General features: G+C 44.0%; 1 protein-coding gene across 1 annotated transcript in view; it reads left to right on the top strand.

Moving 5' to 3' along the window:
• Window positions 1–4,664, top strand: part of JPH2 (junctophilin 2) — a 59,315-nt gene extending 54,651 nt beyond the window's left edge. Inside the window, exons 4-5 of the mRNA XM_077832215.1 lie at window positions 948–1,870; window positions 4,584–4,664. Of these exons, the coding sequence (XP_077688341.1) occupies window positions 948–1,870; window positions 4,584–4,664 (1,004 nt within the window). The remainder of the gene's footprint in view (window positions 1–947; window positions 1,871–4,583) is intronic.
• The last annotated feature ends 7,810 nt before the right edge of the window (window positions 4,665–12,474 follow it).

Genomic DNA, 12,474 nt, shown 5'->3' with positions numbered 1-12,474 from the left:
TTGTCCCTCTCATTTACCTTATCCTAGGCTAGGATCTTGGCAAAGTGACAATGTAGACATTACAGTCTGTGAGCAGGTCCTGCTTCTAACTGAAGGGAACAATCCTGGCCAATCCAACTAGGCTACAGGATCTTTCCCATCTATAGTGTCTATGATTCTGAAAACACCTTGTTCCTGATTTTCAGCTATTTAGTTCTGGAGGTGCAAAGTTGGGTCTGTGATGCATATGGTGGCGGACTAATGATTTTGCCGCCCTTAGGCCCTGAAATAATTGCATTTTTTGTAAATGCTTTTGTATAGCATTTTTTTAAAGCTGAGAACCGCTTAATTTCTTCCTTCCGGTCATATTATTAACGTTTAGGATTGTCGTGAGTACGTTTACTAAATGGCGTTGCGCCGTCATTGGTGCTTTCAGTACGTGCTATGGTTAGTGGAATCACGGCAGTTTGGTGCGCAGCTACAGTAGGAATAAACGATGATACAGGCATCTGACAGGCAGTGGACTTCTGCAAAAATGCCGCAATTACAAAAGCGCTGCTATTATAAATTTGCCGCCCCTGCAAATTTGCCACCCTAGGCCTAGGGCCTTGTCGGCGTAGGCGATAATATGCCATTGGATGCATATTACTAGAGAGGGTCTAACTTCCTGCTTGTAACTACAAATCAAGTCATTTGATGTGCAGTATTTGCACCTGCAATGAAGTGCAGACACAAAAATGTAGGTGCAGTTTTTTGCAGCCACAAACTTGCACCCTCAAAACCAGTTGTCAGGTCATGGGGCACCAGAAAAGTAGGTTCCTGTGTTCTCACATGGTAACAAGGATCGTAAGGGGCCCTTGAGCATGTGTTCACTCAGACCCTTTAGCTCATGAGAACTAAGAGGCAGGCAGAGGGTGACCAACTACTCACAGAGGATGCTGAACATCTCTTCCTTTCCTCTCCTCCAGGCCCTGAGTACCAGAAGAGGAAGTTGCTCCAGGAGATCATTGAGAATGTAGAGAATGTGGGGAACATGGAAGCAGTAGCTCCGCCAACCAAAGCGCCACCACCGTCAACCCCTCCAGAAAGCCCTCAGCTCCATGAGAAAGACTCTGCCCCCTGCAAGGAAAATCCAGCCCGAATGCCATCTCCGAGTCCTGCTGGAACGCCGCCGGAGGCAAAGCGGGCAAAGCAGAGTTCACAGAGGGATGGCTTCCTCAGCCCTGGCAACTGGAACGGGGATCACAGCAGAGACGGGAGCCTCACAGGAAGTAGGCCCAGCACACCATCCAATCCACTGTTGGCACACGGGGAGAAGGCAGCAGCCAGTAGCAGACCTGCCTCACAGAACTCCATTCGGCTCAGCAATACCAGGACTTCAGCAGACCAGATGGAGATCAAGCCCCTTCAGAGGATAGTGCAAGAACCTGATGTTGAATTATACCAAGGCTACCACAGCTACGCAGTGAGGACCTCCCCAATAACTCCCCCCTTGGACTTCGAGGAAGAACCATTCCCTGTCCCCAAATCACCTGCCAAGTCGGTCTCCCCAGAGCCAAAAACTGACATGAGGGCTATTGAACACAAAGCAGAACTTCAGAGGAGGGGAGGTACACCCATCACTCAGCAGGAACCAGCACTTGAAGAGAAACCAGTGCCCAAAACAGAATCTAAACCAGAGCAGCCCACGCCAGAGCCCAAACATAAACAAGAGCTGAAGCAACACCATACAGCCGAGCACAAGGCTGCTGTGAAAACAGAAGCTGCAACTGAAGCCAAGCCTGAGCAAAAGACTGAGATCAAGGCTCTGGTTAAACCTGAACCTACAGTGGTAGCTAAGAAGGAGCCTTCGCCTGAAGAAGTGACACAGGAAGTGGATGAATTTGAAGAGGTGATGTTGCATGGTAGCCTTATTAGAATAGGAATTGTATGTGTGTGTGGCCACATTTTCAAAGCAGCCTTTGAAATTGTGCGTTCACTTGGGGTGGTTGCACATCTCTCACCAACTTGCATGTGCAAGGGTACAAAATCTGCACATGCACTTTGGAAGGCTTGTTTCAGAGTTCAACTTCTAGTGAAACATCTTGCCAGTATCTTGGTTAATTGAAGGTAATTTGAATTTAATATAACTTTAGGTGAGACCAGATGCTCCAAGGTTTCTTCTGGCCTTAAAATCTGTGAAACTATGAAAGATCTCTGGGATAGTTTTATCCATGCCTAGTGCAGGGTTTCCTGCTAGCGACAGGATAGCTCCAGGAGATTGGGAATTGACCTTTCACCTCAAGTTCACTGGTTTGTATCTGGAACAGCTGGGCAGTAAATATTAATAGGTGAACCTCAAAAGGGTCTGAAAGTTTAGATACTTAGAATTTCAGAGGCTTCTTCAAACCTTTATGGCCAAGAAATTAGGCTGGAATCCTCATAAGAAGTGGCTTTCCCAGTGTCTGCTGGGTTAAGCTGGACCGGTAATACCACAAAGATGGTGTTTCTCATCTTATTTAAAGATAGTTCTGCTTCCAGTCTCAGGTGAAAGAGGTGCTTGGAATCTTTTGTTACAAATATTAATTGTTTTGACTGTCATATGAAGTTTGGGTTTGACTTTCTGCCTCAAGGTTTGGGTGATTGATAAGGTGGGTTCTTATTTTATCCTCATTGGCTTACCTCTTCCTAATTAAAAGCCCTTGTTACCACCAGAAGGGATGGTGGCCTGTATCAAGCGAACCAGTGGTCTAAAGCCAGCATAGTGGCCTAGTGGACGGATGCCCACATCACAAAGCCCCTGTGCACATAATCTATCTAAGGTACTTTTATGGCCCTCGTTGCCATAGTACCTGAGCGCCTCACAACCTTTTTACTATATTGAACCCCACAATGTCTCTGTGTTTTTACAGATTGGGAGTTGAGGCACAGAGAGACCAACTGTGAGTTTCAGAAGTAACGGGTGATTTCACGTGCTTCAATTTGGGGTGCCGCAACCTGAGACACTGTAAAGGGCCCTCATTGTCAGAAAGAGCTGAAAATCAGGCCTATTTCCGGTTTCTCAAGCTAGGCTCCCCAAATTTTAGACACTCAGCATCCGATGAAGTGAGCTGTAGCTCACGAAAGCTTATGCTCAAATAAATTTGTTAGTCTCTAAGGTGCCACAAGTACTCCTTTTCTTTCAGCATCATTAGTTGCTTTTGAAAATCTTGGCCTAAGTGACTTGGCCACGGTCACACAGGAAGTCTGTGGCAGAGTGGGGAATTGAATGCAGGTTTCCTGTGCCCCAGGCTACCACTCTAACCACTGGACTGTCATTCCTCCCTGATAGTGGGACAGGCCCCTGCCCTGAAATTGGAATCTGAATGTTCCCTGAAGCTCCTGGTTGTGTTCTGATGCCAGGTTTAAGTTTGCCCACTAGAGAGGAAGGGGCTGGCCAGCAGATCAGGATCCCAAGTCCTGGGGGCAGTTGAATCTGGGGTTGTGGTTTGGGCTCATGGCTTGAAAGCAGAATTCTGTTTAGAAGTTATTCTGATCCAGTCTGAGGCAGCCCTGATGACAAGCATGTGAAGGTGACTGATCGTTACAGCCTCAGGTTACTGTATAAAAGTGGCCCCCTGAGAAGGAATCCAGTTACTTTTCAGCCTGAAAGTAATATGCATTCAGTTTGAAGACTTTTGTTAGCAGCTCATTTCTCCTGCCCCAGTTCAGGTAATGGCCTTCCTTTCCCCGGTCATTGTAACCCCAACTGCTGCTGCAGTCTAGCTATGCAATTCACACACATGACACAAAAGGGACCAAAATTGATCCACAACTTCTGGCTTTTGTGCAGTGTAATCATTTACATGCATCCAGTTCCCTTTTGGATCCCATAGCCATTTGTAAGAGGGGTTTGTTTGTTTTTTCTCCTAAAGTAACTTTCACAGCCAGTCCTGGCTCTGGATGAAAAATAAATTGTCATACAGAAAATTTTTGTCCAATGTTGTATTTAAAATGTCCCTTTGTCGCTCTCTTTTCCTGGAATAGTTTTCGTACATCAGATGTTGGTGTGTAAAATAACCCCGTGCTTCATCTATCTCTCCACCTATGAGGAAATTAAAATTTTCTCCCAGCCCCATGGCAGTGTTGGAACATCAAATAATACAATAAAACAACAACGTCGAAAAATCAATATCACAAGAAAATGGCTTTTCTTTTCTCAACATGCTATTTTCTCTTCTAGTCCCAAATTAAGACAACCTAACAAAAATAAAGTAAGTTTTTCTTCTTAAAAACAGCAACATTGCAAACATGGGCAATTTGTGGCAGAGGCAATGGAATTTTAAGAACAACTTGAAATGAAATGTACTAGTTGTTTGCACAAGCCCAGAGAGGCTGCCGTGGTTTTTGCAGCCTGGTCAGATAGCGAAGAAGATTTAATCAAAGAACAAGAGTGAGAGTTGCTGGATACTCAGCACTTTTTTGAAAATCAGGCCAGTTATTTAGGTGTCTAGATTTAAGCACCCATTTTTGAAAGAAATTGGTTTAAAAGTGTCTTTTGAATTGGGTGGTAGCTCAGAGAACTGTGTCTATGTCTGCATTTGAATCATGGTGGTTAATACTTTGCTTTGGCTTTTTTCCCTTAGGGACCTAACACAATCATGATCTGCATGGTCATCTTATTGAATATTGGTCTGGCCATCTTATTTGTACATTTTCTGACATGATGTGCCCCTCAGTCAAGGTAAGATTGACAAATGCATGGAAATGAAACAGTGAAATGAGTTCAGTGGGAGAAAATTCCCTGCTCCTGTTTTGAATATTTCCCTAAAGAAAGACTCCAACGTCTTTTTTTAAATGGCCAACTTTGCCAGCTGGGCCAATAATTCACAGCCAATAATTTATTCAGTAAGTGTTGCCTCTTTTTGTGTTTGCAATTAGTTTGCAAACTGATAGGGATTCTCAAATGTATTCATTATCAAAAGTATTAGTTGAAGAATTCCTGGTCAATTGTTTTTTCTTGGGGGTGGGACTTCGTTTTTCAGCATTCAAATCTGAACTGTTTTGATTAAGAGTAAATCACATGATATACTTTTAACCTCCCTCCCCCACCCCAGTTAGATGAGCATGACTTACAGAGTAAGATTTCCAGCTGTAGTTGAGCTAGCCTGGTTCAGGTTAGGGTTAAACTGGGGTTCAGAGACTGGTCTGGACACTGAATGGGGATGAAGGTTTAGCTTAGGCTTGGTTGCATTAAAATCTTGCACACAGTCCCTGTGAGGCTACAGGCCCAAACAGAAAATCTCTCATAAGTTCACACAAGCTTTCTATCGTCTTGGGCTGAAAATGTGCAAGAAAACTATTGAATCTGCATCCTAACCTTAGTCCTGACTTGGCCTCAAATCTGAACCTAATGCTCACAGGCCCATGCCCATTCAAAGCCTGATTCATGCTCCTGTTCTGTTGGGATGACCAGTAGCTAAAACAGCTCAGCTAAACTCTGCTTTATTTAGCTTAATGTATTAATCATTATTCCAACAGTGTGAATGAAACCTGTCCGGGGAAATACATTAATAGCCTTTACTGCCTTTTGCAGTAGGATAAACAGCAGCTCTTAGCGGCCAGGTTTGGTAAAAGGCTCTTGAGCCTTTTGTTTACTGGAGAGAGATGTTTTTGAAAGTGGGGGATTCAAGTTCATTCCAAATCTGCCCACAGACAACTTGCAGAATGTGAAGCATGTGTTTCGGTCTCAAGGACTGAGCCTAGCTTCCTCCATTATAAAGGATCCAGGCAGAAAGGGAGATGCCATCCTTGCACACTCCCTCTGAGCTCCTCATGCTCTCCTACAACATACCCAGGCATGGTTGTACATATTGCTCTTCACTAACCTTTCCATTGATCTTTGCCCAGAACAGGTGTTACCATTGATGTAGACCATGGACCTTGGCAGGGATTAAACTCTTGGACATATGGAAACATCAAAGAGGAGGATGTTAGAACCTAAAGTTGCACAACAAACATGAATCTTAAAATAAAGCTTTCTGATTATCTGGTGAGCATCACTGCTCCCAGTCGGTGGGTGACTCTCCAGTCCAACAAAAAGAAGCCTGGATTTTTGCAACCCTTCCTCGTTCTTTCCTTTGTAGGAACTAGCCGTTGCCTTAAAGTGTTCTCACCAAAGTCACTGATTGTGCCAGGGAAGAGGGATTTATCTGTAGTTATAGAAGCATGTACACTTAAGTGCCCTGTGTTCTTTGGCTCCCTTGACTGACTCTGTTTCAGTGATTTTCCCAGAGAATGTCAATAAACACAATGAGATAATCCAATTCACACGTTAGCCAGGAACACTCATACTAGCCAAGCCAGAGTTGGGGATGTTCAACCACTCCACTAAGTCCAAGAGTATTATCAATCCACTGTTAGCAAAAGCCTTAGGCTGCTTCCCCTGCTACTACTGAAATGGAGTTAGATTATTTACTAACAAGGCATAGCCTTGAGGGAACCCATACTTGGAAGTCAGTAAATCTAATATCATCCAAGGTGAAGAAACCAAAAGCATTTCCTCTCCTGGCTCCCGTAGTAATTTCCTGCTAAGGGGCAACTGAAATTGGGCAGAGTGTAAAGCAAGCAAGCAGCCTCAAACCAGATAGCTGGATCACACATGCTGCTGCTGAAGAACCAGTAGGCAGGTTGCATTGTGTTGTACATGCTTGACAGAATGGCTAATCAGAGGCTGTTTCGCTTGAATGGGCAAATACTAGCAGATGGAGACCATGTCCGCTTAAGGACTACACAGCACCGACACACTGGGTCTTGTTGCTGAGAGTTGTCCATGTCACCAGCAGTTAGATAGGATCATTTTGCAGCAAATTACTCCACAGCTGTGATTTTTAAAGAAATATTTGGCCGGAATTCCTTTTTTTTTAAACACACACACACACACACACACACACACACACACAGAGTTAAAATGTTGCAATCAGAACCTGATGTAAGCTGCTATTAAACTAGGCAACTAACTTCCAAATACAGAGACGCCATTATTGCGCATCTCCAGTGTCTTCTCTCTTTCATCCTTGGGCTGCAGGCATGGCCCTCTGACCTTGTTGGTCCAACAAAAGGGAATGGATTTTTCAAACAAACGTATGCAGCAGCATTAAAATGAAAGAGGTCAGGTTTTTTTGGTGAGAAAACAAAATAAGGGATCCAGACAGACTCCAGTGTACCTGGGCCTCCGGCTGAAAAAGACACAGCACGTAGGCTTTAACCAGCAATAATATAAAGAGGGGATAATTCTATGCATTGTTCTGGTGTTCTAGACATAAAGGCCTTAGTGATATGTAATAATCCTTACAAAGAACTTCAAACTGACAGTCCAGCTGTGCTTTTGTAATGAGATACTTCCTTCACGATATGTTCTGACCCTTAGCAATACAAGTATATAAAGATGGCACAGATGAAGTTACAGTTTAGTGTGAGACTGAGTGCTTGGACAGTTCTTTCTTTTTAAAATCAATATGTATTTTGTATCAATTTCTAAGGTATTTTAAAAATGTATTTACAGTGGATCATGCACCTCATGTACCCTGAAGTCCCACAGCACAGTACCAGCTGGGAGAAAATGAGAGAGAGAAAAGAATGGCAGAAAACTGATGGTTAAAGGAAAAAACAAAACAAAACAGTTCCAAATGCCAATCTGTAAGGATTTCAGATACAATGTGGCAAATGTGCAGGGATTTGAAACACAGGGGTAAATCCTCTGTGCAGTTTAGGTATAATTTATCAGTTGTTGAAGATAAAATTCAGATAAACAGGAGTGATAGTTCTTTTCTTCCCCCCCCCCCCCCAACCAGGTTTATTTTGTGACTATATTTAGCTCAGGAATGTTGCCACAGTAGCACTTACATGGTATTAATTGTGGGAGGAGAAATTAATTTGATCCCTGTCTGGAAACCATGTGGCTGTTCCAGCCCTGAGAAAGCAGAGAAGTATCTCTTAGGAACTTTCACAGAGCATAGGGTGCTAGCAATTCATCTTTTTTGAACCTGTCTTCTTTTTCTAAATATAAATGTATTGTAAACACCAGGCTCAGTTGCTTTGAAATTTTATGACCCATTTGCTGGCACTTTGTTGCCAGCTGTACAGTTTCAATATGCCTGTTGCTTTTTTTAACCACATATATGATTGAGAGATCGAAGAGATCTTTATTTATCTCTAAGCACAAAACCGGATCTTTTAAAAAATGCTAAGGCGATTTCTCTCCCAGTTTGTATGCATGTGATGTATACTCAGTAATGTGCTTTGTTCCCAGTAATGTTCTGAGAAAAGTCGGTAGATTTGCTTTTATAAACAAAAGCCCTAAAGGGGCTCCATGCATATATATATATATATATATATATATATATATATATATATATATATATCACCTCTTAGGGCTTTTGTTTCTTTAGATGCAAAGTAACAGATTTACCTCAAACTGCATGCCTTCAAAAATGGATAGGATATTTTGATAAACTTTTCAGGTCTTACAAAGACAGAGATACATTTCATTCTTCACAAGGACTGCCTTCTTCACAGGTTTTGCAAGATGTGTATTGTCCATGATCGGTGTAATACCGGCCAGAATTTTAAGTCAGTTCTGCTGGATTACGTGCAATAATAAACAGTTATCTGCTCACAAATTTATTGTGTATTTTTAGAGTCAAAGACCGGGGAGGGTGTGTTTAGGACATGGTAACATGGCATCCTTACCTCATTTTTTAAAGGAATGCTCAGGATTGTGTGCCCCAGAATTTGACTTATAACACCTAGCTTTGTTCCCTTACATCTGTGTGCAAAATTCATAGCTCTTTTAAGGAATGCTTTTTCAAAACACGTGACAGTTCTGGTTTTTAAAAACTTTGATGCCAGCAGCCCAGTTCCCTCTTAGAACCCTACAATAAAAAACCATGCATGCTGCCCACTGCTCACGAGTGATCCTACAACACTGTAACAAATCAGTGCACGCAATTCAGCATTACGGGGGAGACCTTACAATAACAAAGCAGGGCATGCTGCCCATTGTTCATGAGTGACCCCACAACACTGTAACAAATCAGAGTACAACATTTCAGCACTCAGGGAAGAGACCCTTCAATAAATAACGAGCTAGTGTGTGCAGATCTGTGCTCATGAGCAACCTACAGAAACAAATTTATGAACACCTACAGGTACAGTAGAGGCGAAGTCATTCTACTTCCTGAACCAATTTTAATTTCAAGGAAGAACGTTTCAAAAAGTGGGCAACTTTGACTACGGTCCAGAACAGCAATGTCACTCGAAGGGCTGGGGACGGGGTGGATGGCGTGGGAGCACTACAGAGGCAGCCTACTCTGCCCTTTGGCCCACACAAGCCCCTCAGTTTCCTCTGCAGTGTTATTCCCGGGCTGCAGAACACTTGCTGCCTTCCTCAGTTGAAGGGTTGGTTCGGCCTAATGCGGGTTGTTGGTTTGGGAGGGGGACAGTTTTGGAGAAATAAAGGGGACTCTCACCCTCATCAAGGCATATCTGAAAGCTATGAGACGATATGCATGTTACTGCAAGGGAAAGATTCCAAACCTAATACCCCACAGAGATTCCAGCCCAGAAATACCAGCTGCAGTATAGAACGGAGAGGCTGTAAAATAACCCCCCGGGCAGAAAGTGCAGCAGTTGTCTTCCCTATTCCCTTATTTTTGGGGCTCTAGAACCCTCTGCTGGAAAAGTGATGCCATTACAGACTCAAGTGCGATACACACAGACAATGGATGTACACTGAGACGAGAGTAGGGTGTGACTATGGCTTTGGGTGTGGTTTCGCTATACAGAATTCTAATGGAAATGGTGAGGTCACCGGTAATGGGAACTGATCCTGGAAAGAGTGGGTGAGTGGGATTAAAACCCTACAGTCAGATTTTGAACAGCGCTCAGTATGCAGCAGCTCCCACCATTCTCAGATGGGGGACGGGGACCTGCACACTTTTGAAAACCTGGCCATCAGCTTCTATGCCTAGTCAAGGTGACAGATGATAGTGCAGCAGCCCTGGGAGGAGGCTGTGAGCTGGCACCTTGGTAGACTCCATACCTGGGTTCTGGTGCCTCGCCTCTCTCAGATGCTTTCACTAGCCCCTCCTGCTGCCTTTTCTGGATTCCTTACAAGTCCTGGCTATCCACATAATGTGCACAATGGAAGAACAAGTTATCTGCTCTCCAAATCCTGGCCACTAGTTGCTAGTCTTATGCATCCATGCATAGAGACGCACCCACATACATATGCATATGTTTCAACAGCCGTGACACATAAAGTGGTCACCATTGAGAAGTCAGCATTTACCAACAACTGCCACACAGTGAGATGTGATATAGCTCAGTGTTCTCCTACATTTAGAATGAGAAATACAGTAGTGACTAAATAAGAATAGAGCCAGTAAATATAATTAGAACACTCATATACTGTGGTGTGGAAATGCAATGAAGTTCAACTTTACAGTGGTGAGCACAAGACATTCACTCATACATGCAAACCTGTCCTGTGCATTGAGAGATACAGACAATGGGTGTACAGACACACAATTGTGCAAATATGTCACACACACTGCACAGAATCATAGCATTGTAGGGCTGGAAGGGATCTCAAGAAGTCCTCTAGTCCTGCCCGCCATGCTGAGGCAGAATAAAGTAAACCTAGTCCATCCCTGACAGGTGTTTGTCTAACTTGTTCTTAAAATCCTCCAGGGGCAGGGATCCCACAGCCTCCTTGGGTAACCTATTCCAGTGCAGAATTGTCCTTGGAGTTTCTCTTAATATCTAACATACACACATAGACACACATAGAAGCTTCTCTGATACTTATTTGTAGGACCAAAGTTTCAGAAGAGCTGATGCCCCGCCTCCCTTCTTGTGGGTGTAATTGGGGCCCACATTTTTGTACCTCAAGGAACAAATCTGGGCACTTGCTCCTTTCACAACATCGTTTCCAGTGAGATTAATTTGCTTTATTCGGTGGGACGGCTGCTATGTTTCTGGGTGATCATTCCAACTGGACTAGGAATTCTGCACATTATCCTGATGCCCAGGGCTTGCCTAGAGGCTTTTAAATTAAATCGAAAGAGGCTATAAATACTGTACAGTGCAGGTGGTCTGATTGGCACCCACAATTCATTTTGTAGGCAGAAGAAGATGGGTGTGAATTCATTGCACCCCCATAACAGAAGGTGGTCAGGCTTCAGGCCTTTTGAAAAATCACCCCATACAACCACAAACAGGACACCACAGGGTAATGTTAATGGTGCAACTGGATGGTGACTTTTGAGGCTGACCTTCCATCCTTAACTCCCTGAAAAGGTGACCCCTCTTCGTCCCATACACACACTGGCTGCTGGCGGCTCCAGCCTTTCAGGGCGAACCCTGGGCTCACGGCTTGACTTTTAAAATTGTTGGGCTGAAAGCTGGATTCTTCTTCTTCCTTGCCACAGCGTGGCACAAAGGATGTTTTGCAGCCAAGATGTGCACAGACAGCACTTTCCAATGTACAGACCCTCGGTTTCTTACAGCTGATTCTAACCTACAGGTGTCTGGGCAGCAGCCCCTCATGTATAGGGGTAAGCATGTTTGCCCTGTGGCTTGCTCTCAGCAGCAGTTGTGACTGTGTATGTACATTCTCCAACCCAGATGCCTAGGTGGAATCAGAATCTTAGCAACACCTCCCTGGGACGAGCTCACCATAGCCTCAAGACTGGGTAAACTTACAGCTCTCCCTTGACCCAGGGTATTTTGCTCTGAAACAGGCCTGTAATTAGGTCATTAATCCCATTCCCTGTTACAGTTAATTGACTTTATTACTTGTCCACTGTGCATTTCTGTAAAGCTCATTCTAACTCTTACCTCCGTGCTTTCCCTTCTCTCTCCTTCACTATGAATGTAAAATGAGACCCAAGGTCCATGTGCCTTTTTTCATAGGCGACTTGCAAATGCAAACAGTTTAAAGGTCTAATCACCCACCACATGCCCATGTGGCTGATCTGCACACGTAAGTAGGGTACCACTTAGCCCCCCTGACCCACCAGCCTGGGCTCCCTTTACACTGTACTGCTGGGACCAGCCTGCCACACCCTCTCCCAGGCTCCAGCCTGCACTTTTACCAGCACACATACAAGTAGGGACACACCCAGCTGCAGTTACATACAGATGCTGTAATCAGCTCTGCATGGGGAAGCTTCAGCTAAGAAACCACCCAGCTACTCAGGCACGCACCCCCCTCTAGAGTGTAAACCCAAAATTATACCATCTTACACTGCACAGTGAACTGTACAGCGTGAGCTCATGAAATTCACCCCCTCCCTCAATGTGGAGAGGATATATACAACAGCTTTCTGCCCCGAGTTATGATTTCCCCACACACTGGTTTTAGACAAAGCAAAAACAAGTTTATTAACTACAAAAGATAGATTTTAAGTGATTATAAGGGATAGCAAACTGATCAACGCAGATTACCTAGCAAATAAAACCCGCAAACTAAGT

This window comes from Eretmochelys imbricata, chromosome 13 (genome assembly GCF_965152235.1).
Source record: "Eretmochelys imbricata isolate rEreImb1 chromosome 13, rEreImb1.hap1, whole genome shotgun sequence".
NCBI lineage: Eukaryota > Metazoa > Chordata > Testudines > Cheloniidae > Eretmochelys > Eretmochelys imbricata.
This window is presented reverse-complemented; position numbering and strand designations above follow the sequence as displayed.